The 19,557-nt window shown below is 34.4% G+C and overlaps 1 protein-coding gene across 1 annotated transcript; it reads left to right on the plus strand.

The window, feature by feature from the left end:
* The first annotated feature begins 9,162 nt into the window (after nucleotides 1–9,162).
* On the plus strand, nucleotides 9,163–17,807 carry LOC148944722 (uncharacterized). Its single transcript, XM_089099692.1, has 4 exons — nucleotides 9,163–9,387; nucleotides 12,346–12,457; nucleotides 15,326–15,504; nucleotides 17,601–17,807. Exons 1-4 carry the CDS (start codon nucleotides 9,200–9,202, stop codon nucleotides 17,746–17,748), a joined length of 627 nt encoding a protein of 208 aa, XP_088955818.1. The 5' UTR covers nucleotides 9,163–9,199; the 3' UTR covers nucleotides 17,749–17,807.
* Nucleotides 17,808–19,557: the final 1,750 nt, after the last annotated feature.

Here is a 19,557-nt window from a genome sequence, read left to right on the forward strand (position 1 = left end):
AAGACACAAATAGTATTGTCTCTCCTCTAGTTGACCTGGTAAATAAAAGTTAATACCATTCCCAAAAAATTATATCTATGCTCTTTTACAGACTGGATAAAATTACATTCTTCTGATTTAGTAAAATTTTAAGAGCAGAAGTAGTAATAGAAGTGGCCCCGAAAATTTTAACTTTCTACCCTCAGTCGTTCTTGGTATATTGCTGGGATGTCTTATTGGCAACCAGCACAAACACAGTTTGTTTTGATTTAATTTTAAAGCAACATTTAGTTTTTAAGCATATTGGGCAAATTGCATTACTCTGGGGGGTTGACCTACCCAATAGCCTGAAGATTTAGTTACCAGACCATTCAGCTATGCTGAACAAAATTTTTGTCTTAAAATTTCGATTGAAAGTGTCTGGAAAATTATGAGCTAAAAAGAAGGGCTGGTTGCCCTCCAATCAATTTTGACTCTTAAGAGGGCACTAGAACTTTTAATTTTCAATCAAATTAGCTCCTTTAAAGTATCAATGATATTACTAACTATGATACAGCATCTCTGCCTATGTCCTTATATACCGTATAGTGCTTATATGCCCTTCTAATACCTGCATGCATATAGGTTTTTGGTTTAATTGAAACTCGTCATAAACGTTCCCTAAAACTTAATGCCATTTGTGTTGTCAGTTATAGTAACCGTAGAAGCAGCATTAAATGAATACACACAGTGTCTTCTGGCTAGCTCAAAATCCACAACCTATGAAGGTATAAAGGTGAAATTTTCAGAGAACATTTCTGTTGTACGAATGACAACATGCCATCCGTATGCAGGTTGTCAAAAGGTCGTATCAGCAATATCTTAGGAACAGTTTCGTGTGTTAAATTAAAACTTACAACACTTGTTGTCGGGGATGTTGAAGCAAAAGACAATATTTGCATCATCACACTAATGCATCTACTCCTACAACTACTGCTACTATTACTACTATTAACGATACTCTTACTGCTACTACTATATTTACTGGTGCTACTACTACAACTAATAAACCTAAGGGTATTAAGGCGAAATTTTTTGAAAATATTTTAAATCTATTGAAATAAATTGAAATACACTATGCCCATATAGGTTGTAAAGAGGATGAATCAGCAATGCTTCAGGACCGGTTGATGGTATTAAGTTAAAAATTTCATCGTGTGTTGAAGGGGATATCGAAAAAAGGTGCTATTTGCATACTGCACTGTAAACAAAATTGTTTGAAATTCAACAAAAATTGTTTGTAATGATTATCAACAGCAAAATTGAAATTTTAACAGCTAAAATTTAATATTAGAGCCCATTTTGGAATTCCATTGTCATTATTGAATATCCAAATCTGTTGAAAAACAAAAACGTTGGATTCCCATACCGGATTTGAATTTTCGAATACAAGATGTTGGATTTTATTATCCTTATTGGATTTCCATCTTGTATGTTGGATTTCCTGTACTTTAATTGGATTTCCATATCTATCGTTGTTCAATTTATTAGGCCTACAATCTTGTTGAACAATAAACTAGTTGGATGTTCTAACAGCTGCCAGGAATGGTCCTCAATAACCAATTTCAAACAGTTCAGGGTAACAAGCTAAGTAAGTAAGGAGCGACCCGGCTCAATAGTAACCGAAACACTAAACAACGGAATTTTGATACCAATAGATACAACAAAAGAATTAGATTTTTATGCTGATTTCAAATATGTAAGTTTCATCAAGTTTAGTCTTACCTATCGAAAGTTACGTGCCTGAGAAAATGTTCCTTATTTTCAAAAAATGAGGAAAACACCCTAAAAGTCATAGAACTTTAATAAAAATCTCACCATCGGATTCAGCATATCACAGAACCCTACTTCAGGGGTTTCAAGCTCCTTTCTGCAGAAATGTGTAACTCTGTATTTTTTGCCAGAAGAAAAATTACGGATGTGTGTTTAATTTTTTTATTTTTTTTCCCAGGGGTGATCGTATCGAACCAGTAGTCCTAGAATATCGTGAGAGTGCTCATTCGAACGGAAATTAAAAGTTTTAGTGCCCTTTTTAGGTGACCAAAAAAATTCTATGGTAACTTGGCCCCCTCCCCCGCTCATTCTTTTCCCAAAGCCACCCAATCAAAATTTTGAGATAGCCATTTTGTTCAGCATAGTCGAAAATTTTATTAATATGTCTTTAAAGATGACTTAATCCCCCACAGTTCCCGGGGGAAGGGCTGCAAGTAATAAACTTTGCCTATTGTTTACATGTAGAATTGGTTATTGGGAAGTATACAGGTGTTTTCAGGAGGAATTTGTTCTCCGGTGGGGGTCAGGGTCGGAGTAGGGGTTACGGGGGAGGATGTTTCCTTGGGGGAAGGGACATTTTTATGAATGGGGTGCCTGATTTCCCAGCATTATTTAAAAAACGATCAGAAATTAAATAAAAAAACAAGTTTTTTCAACTGAAAGTAAGGAGCAACATTATAACTTAAAACGAACAGAAATTGTTACGTATATGAGGGAATTCACCCCCTCGTCAATAAATCGCTCTTTGTGCTAAATTTTTTTAGTACTTTCAAAAGAGCTATCTATTCTAATTAGCCACCCTTTGTGATTCAGGGGTTTTTGATTCGAACGAAATTCAAACTTTAGCGTAAAGAGCGAGGTATTGACTAGGGTGTGAACTCCCTAATATATGTAATAAAAAAATACGAATAGAGAAATTCTTTACGTAAGTTAATTCGTAAGTTACGTCCGAAGAAAGTTTCGAGAAGGACATTTAGCCAAAAAAAGGAAAATTAATATGCGAATTTCTTTTTAATTATTCATGTATGGTAAGCCAAAATCAAAGCTGCATTAATTCAAAAACGTCCAGAAATTAAATTAAAAAAAAAGTTATTTCTTAACTGAAAGTAAGGAGCGACATTAAAACTTAAAACGAACAGAAATAATTCCGTATATAAAGAGCGAGGCGTTGAGCAGGGGACAGAAAAAATAGCTATCTCAAAATTTGCATTGGATGGATTTGGGGAAAATGGGCTAGGGGGGGGGGACTAGTTTCGCTCGGATCTCTTTTGACTCATAAGACTGAACTAGAACTTTCAATTTCTAACTTCGAGCCACCTTCGAAGTTTATACGATAATCCCTTGCATGGAAATCTAATATGCCTCAGGGATATAAGTTAAAAAACTGCCTCCGGGCTCTGGGGGGTTGGGTTGACCCGTAGTTTCTTATATCTGATTTTTGAACCATTTAAAAAAACGGCTATCTCAAAATTTGTATCAGATGGGTTTGGGAATAAAGGTCTTGGGGGGGGGGGTAGTTGCCCTCGGATCTCTTTTGACTCTTTAAAAGTGAACTAGAGCTTTCAATTTCCAATCAATTCCAATTTCCATTAGAATCATATATGCCCCCAGAGCATAACTTAAAACGCCTGCTCCAGGGCCCTGGGGAGTTGCGTCGATACCGGTGTTTTTTTTATCTGACCTATGAACTATTTTTAACAAAATCGTTATCTCAAAATTTTTATCGGATGGACTTGGAGAAAAAAAGGAGCGGAGGGGCCAGCTGCCATTGGATCTCTTTGGATTCTGAAAAAATTAACTAGAACTTTCAGTTTCCAATCAAATGAGCCCTCTCTGAAGCTTATACGAGCATCCCTTTCAAAACAACCATATATGCCCCATTGATATAACTTACAAAGCCTGCCCCTGAGCCCTGGGTGTCGACACCGGAATTTTTGTTATCTGACCTTTGAACTTTTTAAAAAAAGAGCTCAAGTCACACGGTATTTGATAAGCCCCTCTTTGGCGAGTAACTGGGATTATATCTTTACCAGAGTTTAGGAGATTCATGATTTTAAAATTATTGGTAAATACTACATACAAATTATTTTGTGTGCAAATTTTTTTAAAACTTGTAGTGACTTTTGGAATACTTATGGACTGTGGTAATTTTTATATTGGTAGAACCCATCAAAATTTTGAAACACGCCTACAACAACACAATGACGACATAACTAAGGCTTTAAATTCTAATAGTACAAATATTTCTTTTGATTCTGCTTTAAGCATAATAATCCTAGCCATAAAATGCTTTTTGAAGAAACTTGCCTTATTAGCAATGATTTAGGCATAAAACGGGTTTTTCGAGAGGCAATTGAAATTAAAATCAAAATAATAAGTAATATTTCTTTAATTAGAGATTTGGGGGAATATTTGTCTTATATTGCCTTATATTCAAATTTAATTAGAAATGATTTGATTAATTTTATTAAAAAACCAGTAAATAATTCCACTCAACCTGTTACGGATAGACCTTCTAGGCTGGCTGAGATAAGGGAAGATTAGCTTTAAGGGCTTTTCTGTAAGTAATTTTTATTGCAAGAGTGGTTCCTCTTCATAAAGGAGGGAAAAAAGATGACCCATCGAATCGAAGACCTATATCTATTCTCCCTTTTTTCTCTAAGTTATATGAGAAAGTGATACATGCCCAGTTAAGTTATTATATTGAAAAGAATAAAATTCAAATGGAAAATCAATTTGGGTTCAGAAAAGGGCTATCTACGAATATAGCAGTTCTGAAATTGGTTGATTGGATTAGTGATGTGTTTGAAGCTGGTCTCATACCCGCAGCTGTGTTTTTGGATATGAAAAAAGCGTTCAATACGGTGAACCACTCAGAGCTTATTCTAGCTCTCGACTCGATTGGGGTGAAGGGCTCAAGTCTGGAGGGGTTTTCATCGTATCTACAAAATCGGTATCAGATAGTTCAGAATAGGTCATTTTTATCTTCAAAAAAGAAAATAGAGTGCGGGGTCCCACAGGAGTCAATCCTGGGACCTCTACTTTTCATTATTTTCATTGATCGAGTGAAACACTACCTGTCAGAGGCTGGTATCATCCTGTTTGCAGATGACACTTTGCTCTTTCTGGCAGCGCCTTCACTTGATGTTTTATATAATAAAATTCATAATGCAGTTTCTGAATTTCTAACTTTTTCTCAGCAAAATATCTTAACCCTAAACTTTTCTAAAACTTTTTTCATGATATTTTCAAGACTTTCGTCTAGTGCTGGAAATTACCATATCACGGTTCAAGAAAATGTGATAAAGAGAGTAGCAACAACGAAGTATTTAGGGATTTTAATTGATGAAAACCTGTCGTGGAAAAATCATTCAAGTGCAATAGCTGAAAAATTAAGCAGAGGCCTTTGGGTGATGCGAAGAATTAAAAATCTAGTCCCAAAAAAGATCCTGAAAATGATTTATTTTTCTATATTTTACCCATATATTAGCAACGGATGCTCTATTTGGGCAAGTAATTTTAGAACATGTTTCAAAAGAGTACAAAAACTTCAGAATAGAGCTGTAAAATTATTATCTGAATTTGATGATTCTGATTAGGCTCCTGCTCAAAGCATTTTGAAAAGAAGAAGTTAATGGATGTATCCCAAATTCGAAATTACCAAGTCGCGATTTTCTCGTATAAATATTTGAATCAGCTGCTCACCCCTGATTTTGAAAATCTTTTTACTTTTAATAGAGTCTGTCATGATCATAATACAAGAACCACTGAGTTTAGGAGTACCACTCGGGTATCTTTTGTGATTCCCCATTATGATCCCCATGTTTGGAATATATTGCCCGAGTGTGTGAAAAATGCACCTAGTCTTCCGGCTTTCAAGTCACGGGCAAAGAAGTTTCTTTTATCTCGTGAGTGAATTTGGTGTCAAGCCCACTCCAGGTTGTCATTCTATTTAAGGTATTTCCCCGATTTACTTTGCTTTTTTTTATCTACTTCTTGTCTTTTCCTCTTTCTCTCTTTTTTCCCTTTATTCCTTTTTTCCCTTTATTCCAAGCGAGTGATAACCTCGCTTGCCCTTTCAAGCTTATTGCCTTTTTTAGCAGGCGAAAGGCGAATAGTGTTTGTTTTCTTTTTTAATAAATGTATATCTCATATCTCATCTTATATATTTGAATGAATTGTCTTTTTCCACTTCGGTTGGTATACCAGTCCTAGTTGAACTTCTTTGAAGTAATGATGCTAGAGCTTTTTTGAAATTTTAAAAAACTTTTTTCTTTTTTTAATGATCGAATTTAATACGAGTTTCTTTTACATTGTTTTTTTCTTCGTTTGTTTTGCTGAGGACGGCCCTTGGATATAGGGTCAAAATATTCATTTAAAGTTGCGTTCCGCTGTCTTGTATATAAAATTTCCCTGTTGTTCTACTTATTGTTATGTTTAATTTAACCCCTCAAAGGCTAAGAGCATGAGAAAATTCATGGAAATCACAACATCAAACTAAGCGTGTCAGAAAATCCTAACATAGATGTGTCAAGCACCTATTTTCAAAAATGTGGAATTCTGCATTTTTTGCCAAAAGAAAGATCACGGATACGAGTTTATATATTTTTTTTCTTTGGGGTGATCGTGCCAAATCAATAGTCGTATAATATCTGGAGAGGGCTCATTCCAACAGAATTTAAATTTTCTATTGCCCTTTTAAAGTGACCAAAAAGATTGGAGGGTATCTAACCCCCTTCCCGCGCCGCCTTTTTTTGTTTACCTACGTCATTCAACCAAAACTTTGAAATGGCCATATTGTTCAGCATATTTGAAGGGTTCAATATCTGTGTCTTTGGAGATAACACGAACACCACATCCAGTTGGGAAAGGTCTTTAGTTATGAATTTGGCCATTGTTTACGTGGGATATAGTATTTGTTATTGGGAAGTATGTACACATTTTTCGGTTAGGGACAGGGTGAGTTTTCTGATCGGATGATTTTCCACGGGGAGGAAGTTTCCAGGGGGAGAGTGAAATTTTTAGGGGAAATTTTACACTGGGGGACTTTGCCAGAATTATGGTAAATATTCACCGGGATTGAATTTTCTAGAGGATCTTTCCATGGAGGGGGGGGCAAGATTTCCTGACATTATTTAAAAAACAATCACAACTTAAAACAAACAAAAATTATTAAATATATGAGAAGCTTTGCCCCCTTCTTAATACCTCACTCTTCACGCTAAAATTTGACTTTTTGTCCCGGTCTTTTAAAAATGACTCCTGAAACAAGGGGTGGTTTAATTGGAACAATAAGAAGCTTTTATAAAAGCACCATGAGACTTTAGCGTGAAGAGCATAATGTTAAGCAGGGGACAAACCCTCTCATCCTACGTAATAATTTCTGTTCGTTTTAAGTTTTAATGCTGCTCCTTACTTTCAGTTGAAATTTTTGTTATATGATAAGAGATCACTAGATTTAGGAAAAATCACTACTTCTAGAAGTATAATCATTAAAATTCACTAGCCAAAAAAAATCCCTAGACCAAAAAAAAATCACTTGAAATAGTCACAAATCACTAGGGGTGGCAGCCCTGTCTATACTTCACTGTACCGGTTCACAATAGAGTCGGGTTTTTATAAACCAGGTTTGGGCTCCTTTGGATGTAAACTTGGGTTAAGAACCGGCTAATTTTGAGACCCTAAGGCATCTAAAGTCAGGATAAAAGTCAGGATAAATTCCAGCACCCTTTGACAACCTATAAATAGAATAGAAAACCTGATAACATCTTCCTGTTTATAAGGCAGAAAAGTCACCGATAATTTCTAGCTAAAACATGTTTTATTTGTAACTTTACATGTTTGACTCCTGAGAGGTGTGAGGGGTGGATGCAATACATCAATGAAGGCTTGTACTATATTTTCTTCTATATAAACTATTGACTTATATTTGTCTAACGTAATGGTTTTAGTGTCTAATGGCCTGGGAGCCATTAGACACCAATGGCTCACTAAAGGCTCACTAATGGATTATGTCATCTAATTTAATTTTTGGAGTTTCCTGTTCGCCGAAATGGGCCATTAGTTTCCCATTTTTTCGTTACCTTTAAGTTTTCAAAGTGCCAAAGTTAGCAAGCTCGTGCTCCGATTTTAGGTCCAAAGTGACCCGACCCAGTTACCGAAACCCACCTACTAGTTTTACCGACAAACTAGATCCTCTCAGACCTTTTGCTTCGGTGGAAAGGTTTTAAAGTAGCTGATCTTTTATTTTACTGAGTGCAATACCATATCCAGGGGGAAGGGGCTGCTGGGTTTGAACACCCCACCCCCACCGAAATTTTTGCCCAACCCGTAAAATATAACACAAATGAATATGAAAACACTTTTGATGTTTAAAAAATATGTACACCCCATGCACAACCAAAATACCCCTTCCCCGAACAAAGGTATTGGATATGGCCTTGACTAAGCATGAGGGTGTAAGTTATAAACACCCAATATTTAATATCCAGCTCCTACCCAAAACTTATAACCACTGTTTCAAATATGCTTATGTACATCGGCTGTGTCTTAAAGTTCTTTAAAGCTGTTACCTCAGTTTCGAAAAGAGGGGTTCCAAGTGAGCATGCCTTGTAAAAGACTTGATAAAATTGCTGAGTATTTTTCACTCTCGTCTGTTACGCACATTTTGGTGTTAATAAAATTCAAATTCTTTTTGGCGGATTGATGGGGACGGGATGGTTTCCGAAAGTAAATTTTCAGCATGTTGTTCGGTCAGGCCCTACAACATGCGGACAATTTTCTCCTTCTTTTTTTCAAATTTGTTTAATTAAATTCAATTGTATAAATATACTATATTATTTTTAGCATACATATAAGTGATTTCTATTGTTACTAAAATCGATAATTTTGATTTGCATTATATGTCTTTGTTCCAACCTCTTTGGCTAATTTTTGCCTCATTGATAACTTTAGTAAATATAAAGTCATGAATTGTTAGACTGAAAATATTACTAAGAAAACAATTGCGGACCATCTCTTGTTTTCTTGTGACTTCACAAGATCAGCAAATATTTACTCCAGAGTTGTATGTTTTGTTCCACATTTAACTAAAAAAAAACCTCTTACAACGCACTATGTTTTAATTTGAGGTTGCAATATTAAACTGTGCTTGAGCCTCTTTGCTCTTTTTTTCATCTTTAACAGCCGCGGTAAACAATATATTGCCATGAATTTTTTAAGTGAAGATATTACTAAGAATTATCTGGTACATTGATCTTTATTCCAAAACAAGTTAGTTGTTATGCAAGATCATCTCGTAGTTTTTCTTAATTTCAGGAATTCTTAAGCAAACACATGATAAGCCTATATAATAAATAATTTACATGTTTTGTTTCGCACTTAACTAAAGAAAATTTCTTAAGCCACAATGCTTCAATTTGGGGTTGCATTGTTACTCTGTGTCGGGACCTCTTTGGCTGTAAATCAACAACTTTTTTTAATTGATAACTATGCAAATGCATCAGAATCCACTATTTCTATTAGTGGTTACATTCCAGATTTAGCAGATTTGAATTTTGACAAGAGAACAACCACGGCGTGTGTGGTCAGTGGCCTGTAAGTACTCTTTGTTATTTATTTTAATATTAGCTATTACTTTAGATATCGCTGGTGGACAAGGAAAACCACGTATACTACTTTAGTTTCTCAAACTACTGAGGAGGAAAAATTCATGAAGCTAAACTCCCCCTCCTACGAAGAATATGAAACACCCCTTTTTTGCATTTTTATTTGGAATCGGGATATTTACCCCGCATATTTTAGAAAATAAATTTTTTGGGCCTTTTTATTTTTAAAAAAATGACCCCCCACCCAGGGCCGTATCCAGGATTAAGGGAGGTTTTGCAAAAAAGAACTTTAAAAACGCATCAAATCATTTTCATATTCATTTTTGTTACATTTTCACGAGTCACACGAACATTTCAGGGTGGCGGAAGGGATTCAAATCCCCCAAATTGCCCTGTTTACGGCCTTGGTTCCACCCCATACATTTTTTTCCAAATTGACGACCCTGAACACAGTTTTATTTTCTTGGAGATAATAATTTCGAAACTAAGATGCCGTTTTTTTTTTACCGACGATTGTATTCTCAGCTTTACCATCCAGAACTATTTTTATTAATTATTTACTCACACTATATATCGATATGTGTGTCAGAAAGATGGAAATCTGGGCAATTGTACACCGTAATTTAGTGCTGCAGGTTATCGTCCTGTTGTGCTATGTTGTGCTATGTGTTTGATCAATTTCATTTACGAAAAATAAGATTCGCTGGTTTATGAACCAAAAGCGCCTCCAACGTTTTATGCCAGATTCCTTAGTCTGGAAATGTCTCTTTTGTGAAATATGGGATATCTTTTTTTATTCAGACACTTCAAAAATGTATCAATGTTTCAAAAGTATATTTAAACCCCACTTCAAAATAAATAACTCAAAATATAAAAAGCCATATAAAGTCAACAAGACAAAACTTGACAGTCCATTGCTGTCGTAGCAATTCAGCACACGGGTGGCTGCAAATATACAAATTAAAACGTCGGATTTGCGCTCCTATAGCATCCTCTGGGTCAGCTATATTAAACCTCCTAGACATGTACCGATTGCTCGTCCGCAGGGGCACCCGCAGAAAAGCTTTGCAAAGCTTTGCGAGCTACATATGTAGCTCGAAGATTACGCCCATCTTCGATATATTTGCACATTAGGAGGGGGGATGGGGGTGAAGTATTTGGACAGTTTGAAGTTATAAAACAATTCTTCCTTCATAATATGCAGAACAATTGTACCTAACACATTTTTCATACAGGCCCACTATACTTCCCCCCCCACCGGCCCTGTGTATAAATATATGAGCCAAATTTGCTTCTAAAGTATTATATTTTCATTATGTTTTTTGATATTTCATTTAGAACCTGTAGAAACAGGTTCTAGTTAGATGAAGAACTTAACATAGGCACTATGACATATAAGTACTGGAGTAAGAATTGTTTTTTAACTTCACTTTGTCCAAATATTTTATCCCCCCCCCTTATGTGCAAATATATAGCCCAAATTATATATTTCCCATCTATTCTGTCACATGTCTTTGTTTGTCTCCCGCTAAGCTGAAAGAAACTAACGAAGAAACCGGGTCTACAGTGCGTCAATGGATGAAGAACTTAACATAGGTGCTATAATATATAAGTACCGAAAAAACTTTAAAAAACGCATCACAACTTTGTTTATATTCATTTTTGTTACATTTTTAACGAGCCAGACAAAATTTCAGGGGAGGGGGTTTAATACCCCCCCCCCCCCTAGCCCTCTTCTGGATACAGCCTTGATGTGGATGCAATAATAATGTACTTTTTCTTATACATTAAGTTTCCGTTACTTTAGCTGCTGTATCTTATAAAAATATAAGTGATATGGCGGTCCGGGAAAACATCCAAGGCTGGCTACATCTAGTCCATGGACCATGGATTGACTATTCCTGCTTTAGAACAAGAATAGGAGTAATACTAAAGTGTGAATTCACATACTGTTGGGACACTATAATTCTAATCGAAGTGACTAGATTTCATCTCACCTGTGCGTTAAGGAGTTTAAATAGAAAAAATTGATTTTTCGGGGGAGGTAAAATTATTTTTTGTGCGTTGTTTTTCTGAAGACTAAAATGAGACTTATAGCGAATGTCCCATCATTTTTCTCATTACTGTTCTTGAGGTACAATGGTTATAGCAATAAAACTAAAATAAAACTGCCCTACCCCTAAAAAGACTGGGAAAAAGTGAAATGTAAAAATATTAGTGAAATGCAGTGATATTTAAAGTATTATATCTTGTTTAGAATTTGAATCTTTATAATTTTTAGACTTGTTTATCTGAAGGAACACTCTTGCAATCTCTAGATGAAAATTCGAACATGTTATCATTAAAACTTTTACCATTAACATTTACCACAGTTAATGTTACCATGACTTGATGAGCCTCGATAGGAGGAATTTGATAATCTTCTCTTAAGAAAGCGGTATCGACCATTCCAACTTATTAGGAAGTGTACAGACGTTTTCAGGGTTTTTTTTTCTGGGGGGAGGGGGAGGGGCGGGTGGGTTCGGGGGAGGGTGTGACGTGGGAGGTTCTTTCTACGGAGGATTTGTTCATGGGGGAAGAAAATTTTCCATGAAAGGGGGTGCCCGTTTTCTCAGTATTATTTAAAAAACGATAGAGTGATGTTATGTCGAGGGGGCGAACCCCACATATAATTAATAATTTTTGTTCGTTTTTAAGTTTTAATGTTGCTCCTTACTTTCAGTTGAAAAAACTTAAATTTTTTATCTAATTCACAAAAAGGTAGTTTGATGTCGTGGACCTGTGTAATTGCGCATGCACCGTTTTGGTTTACTTGGTATTTTTATTTATAGACCGTTTTACACCGTTTTGGTTTAGTTGGTATTTTTATTTTTAGATAGTTAAATGTGTATAGTGAAAAAAGGTAAATTTTAACTTGTAATGAATATCCAATTTTCCATTTTTCCAGGTGGCTACTTTATTCAAACCGGAACTTCAACACAGATTCAATTTTGGGAAATGCTGTTCATTTTGTTTATGGGGACAATGTCTGTAGCGGAAGCACCTTTTTAGTTGATGAGGTAAGTAAAATTACCAGAGCAGGAATACTTTTATCGTTTTCAAACTATATGTGCTGTTCAGGACAATAAAGTAGTAGTGCTACTACTGCTAACAATTCACAGCAGCAGGGAACATACTGATCCCCCTTCCCTTAGTAGAACGTTGCTCTCGCAGAAAATTACCCTTAACAAATTCCCCTTAACATCTCCACATGTAATATTGATTTGGCAAAAGGAGAATCAGACAAATAAGAAAAAAATCGTATAGGAATTCTAGCAAATTCCCTATTGTGAAATTTCCCTTGGAATAATTTCCCCTCCCCGAAAATTCCCTCCCCACATAAAATACTCTCCGTGGAAACTCCCTCCATCAGAACCTTTTTCCAGGGGCTGTGGGGGGTCATCATATCCTCAGACCAAACAGCCAGCGAGATGAATTCGAACCTCTCTGGTACAATTTTTTTTCTACTGATCAATTCTACGAAAATGTTCAAGTTCAACTAGCAAAAATAATGAAAGTATAATTTATTATGAGAAGGCCAAACCTCTTTGCAGCATTGCGGCAGAAAAATTTGTAATAAAAATGACACAGGTTTCCGTAAATTATGTTAACTACACTTCTTATATTATCTTACTGTCCTTCAGCTTTCTAAATCCTTATAGATTTCATACAAGAAAATATTCCATAACTAGTTAAATAAACTACCAGAAGTCTTGTTTTTATAAGTAGTTAAAATCTTCTTTCCCCTTTTGATAATTTTTTCGAATGTCTTTAAGGGCTATCCTTCCCTTGGAGTGCCCATGATAAGTTGGACGATGATAAACAGATGTTAACAATATTTAGCTATTCTGAAGAAATAAAAACGAGCAAAAATGGGTTTTTTTATAGGCCAAATGAAAGTACAGAAAAAACACAACAAAGCGAATATTTCGAGAGGGCAAACACCTCTCTTTTTCAGCGCGAAACGAAATAATGTATCCAAGGAAAGTGCCGAAAAACAAAAACAAACGCGGAACGTCAATGTGAAAAGAACCAAAAAACCAAAGAAAAAACCAAAAACTTAAAAGATGAATAAAATTCAATAAAAGCCAAAAATTAAAATAATTAAAACCAAATACCTAACAACCATAAAAGCGAGTTATTCGCCAATATCCGCGATTTGCACAAAATCCAAAAATATGAAATATTCACTTTGTTGTGTTTTTTCAGTACTTTCATTTGGCCTATAAAAAAAAAAACTATTTTTGCTCGTTTTTATTTCTTTATGTGATGTCAGGCCAATGTGGTTTAAGAAATTATCTTTTTAGCTATTCTGGGCTCCCCGTTTGACCTCCCATCGTCAGTATCGACTCAGTCATTTTCAAAAACCTGCCCCTTTATCGTTGATGTTAACTACCTTCATTATAATCTTATTTTGGAAGAACAACAAGTTTCACGATGAATGACCTCTGCTGTTAAAAATTTCCACAGCAAATTTGATTCTGGTACCCTTTCCACATTTAGTGGGTTTATCTATTTTTCTTACTTGTATCACACGTTTTGGAGGATTGCTATGGATATAAGTAGTATAGATATAAGTAGTAGCAAAGTAGTAGAATTCACTACATTTAATAACAGCACATATTTGTGAGTTGTATTTTATCTATAAACATGTTTCTTCAAAAGCAAAATTTCAGAAACATTGTTAGCAGCAATACGAAATTTGAAGACATTTACAGGATTTTTGTTTCATTCTTTTTTAATACCGTTTTATAAAAGCCTCATTAGATATATCCCAAAGAAATGTATCCTTAGTAACTCTAAGGAAAGAATTCAGATTCATAAATTCATATATTTCTTCCAGCAATACAAATCAGCGGTTGGACACTCCTGCTTTTATTTCTGAGGTTACAGGTTACCTACACATGAATAGATTCTTCCTATCCTCATAAGCTATTTTAACGGGAAAATTCCAGCAAGGGAAAAATGAGAGCAGTCTATTCACAATCTTTTAAAACTATAATATTTACAGTGACATTTATAAAGGGGACAAGGCAACCGATCAAATAAAAAAAAAACAATGATTTTTGTTGGGTTTTTTAACCTGAGGTTATAAAATCACTGGGTAACGCCACAAATTTTCACTGATAAAAAATATCAAGACTCTCTTTCTTGCGTAGACTTCCGCTATGAATAAAGATTCTTCCAAGCTCCAAGCTACCAGAGTCTTACAAACTTGTGCCAACTCCCCATTTGCTTTATTTAAAATGGAAATTAAATCTTGCGAAATAAACTTGTTGTCAAATTCCAACAAGAAACAAGTTGAAAGGCGTAAATACTATTCTTAAACATACTAGATTTGACTTTTTGGTGTCGAATTTAATATTTTTATCAAAAGGAAAAAGTAGAAAGTAAGCATTTTGAGAATATTTCAATTTTTTTTTTTGGAAATTCAATGAGCCTGTGGGTCGCCCAGGGAATCATTCTACTGCTTCTATTGAAGTTTTTCATAGCTGTAGGTTTCCCAAGTTTCATACACTAATCCTAACTCTCCATCTACCAAGTTTAGAGTGATAATTATGCAACAAATTTTAAGAAAATAAACTGTAAATCTTAAGATTAATATTCTCGTCTTCTTTATATCTTGTAAGAAACAAGCTAAAAGCTGTGATCATTATTTGTAAATTTAGTATATTTAACTTTGTGCAATCGAACTTTACATGCTTAACAAAAGAGTAAGTAAAAATTTTCTGTCTTTCAGGACGTTATTTAAGAATTTTTGGAGTCATGGAGTTATCTTTGAACTAAAATACTCAAAAACTACGGAGGTCATTTGAGAAATACGACGCTATTTAATGCTTAAAAGAAGTCAATTTATTTTTTCCTTATACGTCCAAATTATTTTTCAGATCTCATCTACAAGATATGCCGGCTCCTTAGTAGACTGGAAAGTTAGCTCCATGAACTTGTATGGAAAAGGCTGGTACCAAGGAAAGGAACAATTTTTACTAGGAGACGCATACACAGTTCTTTTGGGAAATGTCAGATCACTAATTGTTTCTGGAACAACTCCATGGATCGTGTTCGAGTAAGTAGGACATTTAGCCTAAGAACGAGTAAAATGTTTTGGGCAAATTTACAGAATCACTCTTTTCAAATAAAAGGTTGAAATGGTATAAAGCTTACCTAGTAAAATAAAATTAGGTCCATTGTACACTGATGGCATTGCTGAAACCTTAAGTTGGATGAGTTCAGTTGTTCAATTTCTGTCAACATGTTTTGCTTTTAAGAGTAAAAGTTTGAGTGAAAAATTTATCAAATTGTATTAAATTTCAAATTTGATATTTTTAAAATTTATTAAGTTCATTAAATTTTAAAAATATTAGAAAATATTTTTTGGATATTAATCCAAAAAGTAGATCATGAGGAAAAAATTGGTGTAAAATGATAAGAATTGGTGTTTTTTTTTTTAATGTAATTGTAAATAAAACCGGGAATACAGTAAGGGAACTCACAAACCTAAATTTAATGAAGTTACAACGTAAAAAAAAAACAAAAAAACAACAAAAAGTAGAATGGGCTTGTTTATCCACTTTATACAAGAAGAAATGAAAATGTGAAATTTTCTAATTTTAGGATATCGTTTTTTGTTTCCAGGACATTAAGAATAATGTAAAGTAGACCGCTTTGTTGATATTGAATTATGTATCTCTCTCTCTCTCTCTCTCTCTCTCTCTCTCTCTCTCTCTCTCTCTCTCTCTCTCTCTCTCTCTCTCTCTCTCTCTCTCTCTCTATTTCTCTCTTCTACCTAATTTACCTTTTTCTTTCTCGTTCTCTCTATCTGAATCTATCTATTTCTCAGTTTCCCTTTTTCTGCTCCTCTGCTATTAAATGCTTTTAATGGTTATGTCAAGATAAGGTTTATTCAGCATAGAAATTCTCAAGCTAAAACAGTAATCTATGTTTCCCACGGTCACGTCACCAAACCAGTCAATATGCGCCTAGAAGGGTGTTCACATGCAGGCCTAGCAAGACTTCCATGCCTCAACGTTAGTGTCTAGACATGCACTTGTTTTAGCCATGGAAGTCCAGCCAGGCACATAAATTTGTTAATGCCCCTGTGGAACGTGGATGATAAATTTAGTAACAAAAGAGATTTCTGATTAGCAAAACTTGTAGTCCTAGACAAAGAGTTCTACGTTCTAGACTTGGACGTTTTTGACCTTGTTGCAACCAACTTGTTAAGTGTTTCATTTGTAAATCCAGAAAGTTCAGTAATCTAAGCGAACTCTACAAAACAAGACCTTAAAGTTGAAGAAATATCTAAGGAAATGGTACAAGAGATTTTGAAGAGTGCTCGAAAACTTCGTAATAAAACAACATAAAACTATTCAAACGTTTATTTCTCCGATGTTTCGCTTTCCATTCAAGAAACTGGTGAGATTTCATTTGCCTTCTGCGTTAAGATACGTACATGTAATATACCAGGGCTAACATCAAGGGCTACAAAACAAATATCATCTGTTTTATGTGTTAGGCAACAACAACACACAATGCTTGAAAAATTTTTCTGGACTTAATCATCGAAGGAAAACCATCCATTTTGTAAAAAATTCAGGGCTTAAAATCTGGGCCACAGCATTACTGATATCAAATTCGATGCCTTAAAGTAAATCGGCTCATACTTTATGTTTAGCTCCAAAATTTCTATTCTAAGCTACAAACTTAAACACAGTGTCAATTCCTAAGTATTCTGATAAGGTTTATTTCCACCAAAAAAAATATCCCATTAAAAAAAAAAATACACGTTCCTGGCAAGATATCAAAGACATAAGATAGGATAAGATTTCTATCTCTAAAAATTTTTTATCACAAACTCAAGTGGGCCAAATCACACTTTAGCATAAAAAATACAAAATAAAACAAGCAGATGTACGTCTGGATTTATTTTTAGAAAGTCAAAAAGTTTTTTTTAAATGATAAGTTTGTAAGCAAATGATTAGTTTTAAATATTCAGCCACCTTTACTCCAAAACAATAACCCTCAGTAGCACTGTTAGAATGTATTATTTAAAAAGAAACATTTTTTCAGTCAATCATTCAGTCTACAAGAACTCTCCAGCGTGAATTGCTGTTGTATGTTATTTTAACGTACGGTGTTTTTGACTGATCTTTTTTTTTTCAGTGAAGAAAGCTTTGCTGGCAACGGTGTGTGCGTTAGACCATTTGCTCCCAAGTTCAGTCAGCCCGGAATGTACCCTAACATAGAAGCGGCTATTAAATCAGCCAAGATATCAACCGAAGAGGAATGTCAACTCTATCCCCAATTCTAAATGCTTCTTTGCAATTCAATTTTTACATCTCTGTTTAAAAATATATTGTATTAACATTATTTTATTAGTGTTTTAGTTTTTATTGCTCCCGTCTTATTGCAGAAATTCTTTTCTGAACGACAAAAAATATTATATATATACTATCTTTATAAACGAGCAATAATTGTGTAGTTATTTATGTATTTATTTCTTTTTTCTCGAAAACAACTTCATATTTTTTCGAGAAAATTGGAATCCTGATATTTTCTGGCCTAAAAAAACGATCTATATGTGTCCGAAGTTTGAGAAAATTTGTTAAAAACCTCAATTATGGAAAAAGAAATATTTATTTAAGTGACGTCATATTTATGAATACATCCGAAAAGCATACGTACGTCGTATCTGCATCAGTAGCGGTTGTATCGTTTTCAGTGTCTATGACGCAGGCACAATTACAAAAGAAACAAATAATTGACAAGAAAAATCATATAATTGACGTCACATTTATGAGTACACTTCAAGAGTATAAATTATAATCCCACCCCCCGAAGAGTGAATATATTGTTTTTATATCTATGACGACATACGACATTATAAAAGGAGCGTAGCTAAGTATAAAATAAGTATAAAAGTTTCATAATGCTTAAAGTAAGTAGAGCAAGTAAAGACAATAGTTTTAATGACTAGAGGACAAACAAAAAACCTAGACCATCAAACGTGACAAAGCTACTCCGATCTGACCAGAGTCCTGTTCTAAAAAGTTTAGGACTTTAAGGAAGAATTCGTATTTATTCCAGGGTGGTTGTACCGAACCTGTGGTGACGTCATGACATAAAGAAGAGGCTCACGTCTGTGGGTAGAAGATAAGCGACAGTGAGAATCCATATAGACTATAGAAGCCATATAAAGAAGTGCCGGGTCCACCCGGCAGGTGGCGTTTATAAAGAACAATACGAAAGCTCTAACAACCCCATGCCTTTTCAAAACTAGAACATAATTATGCACTCTACTGAAAAAACAAAACAAAAACAAATGATCATGGATTGTCAGTTTATATACATATACTGATATTTATTTTTTATGGTTTAAATATTGTTTTTATTTATTAAAGTAAAAAAAGTGAAAAATTTTCAATCTATTTTGTTTTTGGTGAGGTGTAGGTTATGTTCTGGTCTTGAGAAGGCAAGGGCCTACTCATGATACTCTTTGCTCTTTTTGAGTTTGACTCAGTTGTTTATTCTAATTTGTGTTCGTGTTGAGTTTCATTTATTTACTGACGGGGATTTGTGGTAATTTTAAGCCTGGAAGGTTATTTGAATTTATTTCTGCTCATTTTTGGCTTACTAGAGTTCTTGACTTTTCTTTGAAAGACCTATTTTGTGGAAGAAGGTTTTTAAATTAATGTTTGTTCGTTTTTAATTGACAGTGTTTTTCATGGGAAAAATGTTTTATGTCTTTTCGTCGTTTTTTTCTATTAGAATCCATAGGCTTGGCTTGATGTTTGTATAATGCAGAATTTTTTTCAACAATTTTTAATTCTGACAGAAAATATTATCGTTTAATTTAAGTTTATACCTCCTTAAAAATGAAGTTGACCTGAAAAATAAAGCTTGATATCATTCTCAAAAAATTCTTTCTATGCTCTTGGACAGCTTGGATACACTTGCACTCTCTTAGATAAGATAAGGACCAAATTCGCATTTCGGAGTCATAAAAAAAAAAAAAGTCATAAAAAAGCACAACAACTAAAAAAACTGGCTGAGCAGTGCCAACAACAACAATATCAGAAAGGCAAAACCATTCATGAGTAAAAAAATAAATAAATAAATA

The sequence above is a fragment of the Artemia sp. Qi Xiang Cuo genome, chromosome 14 (assembly GCF_049724085.1).
Source record: "Artemia sp. Qi Xiang Cuo chromosome 14, ASM4972408v1, whole genome shotgun sequence".
NCBI lineage: Eukaryota > Metazoa > Arthropoda > Branchiopoda > Anostraca > Artemiidae > Artemia > Artemia sp. Qi Xiang Cuo.

Coding starts and splice junctions, on each gene's coding strand:
- LOC148944722 (XM_089099692.1), top strand. CDS start 9,200: ATGCTTCAATTTGGGGTTGCATTGTTACTCTGTGTCGGGACCTCTTTG. Junction 9,388..12,345: donor GCGTGTGTGGTCAGTGGCCT/GTAAGTACTCTT, acceptor CCATTTTTCCAG/GTGGCTACTTTATTCAAACC. Junction 15,505..17,600: donor ACTCCATGGATCGTGTTCGA/GTAAGTAGGACA, acceptor TTTTTTTTTCAG/TGAAGAAAGCTTTGCTGGCA.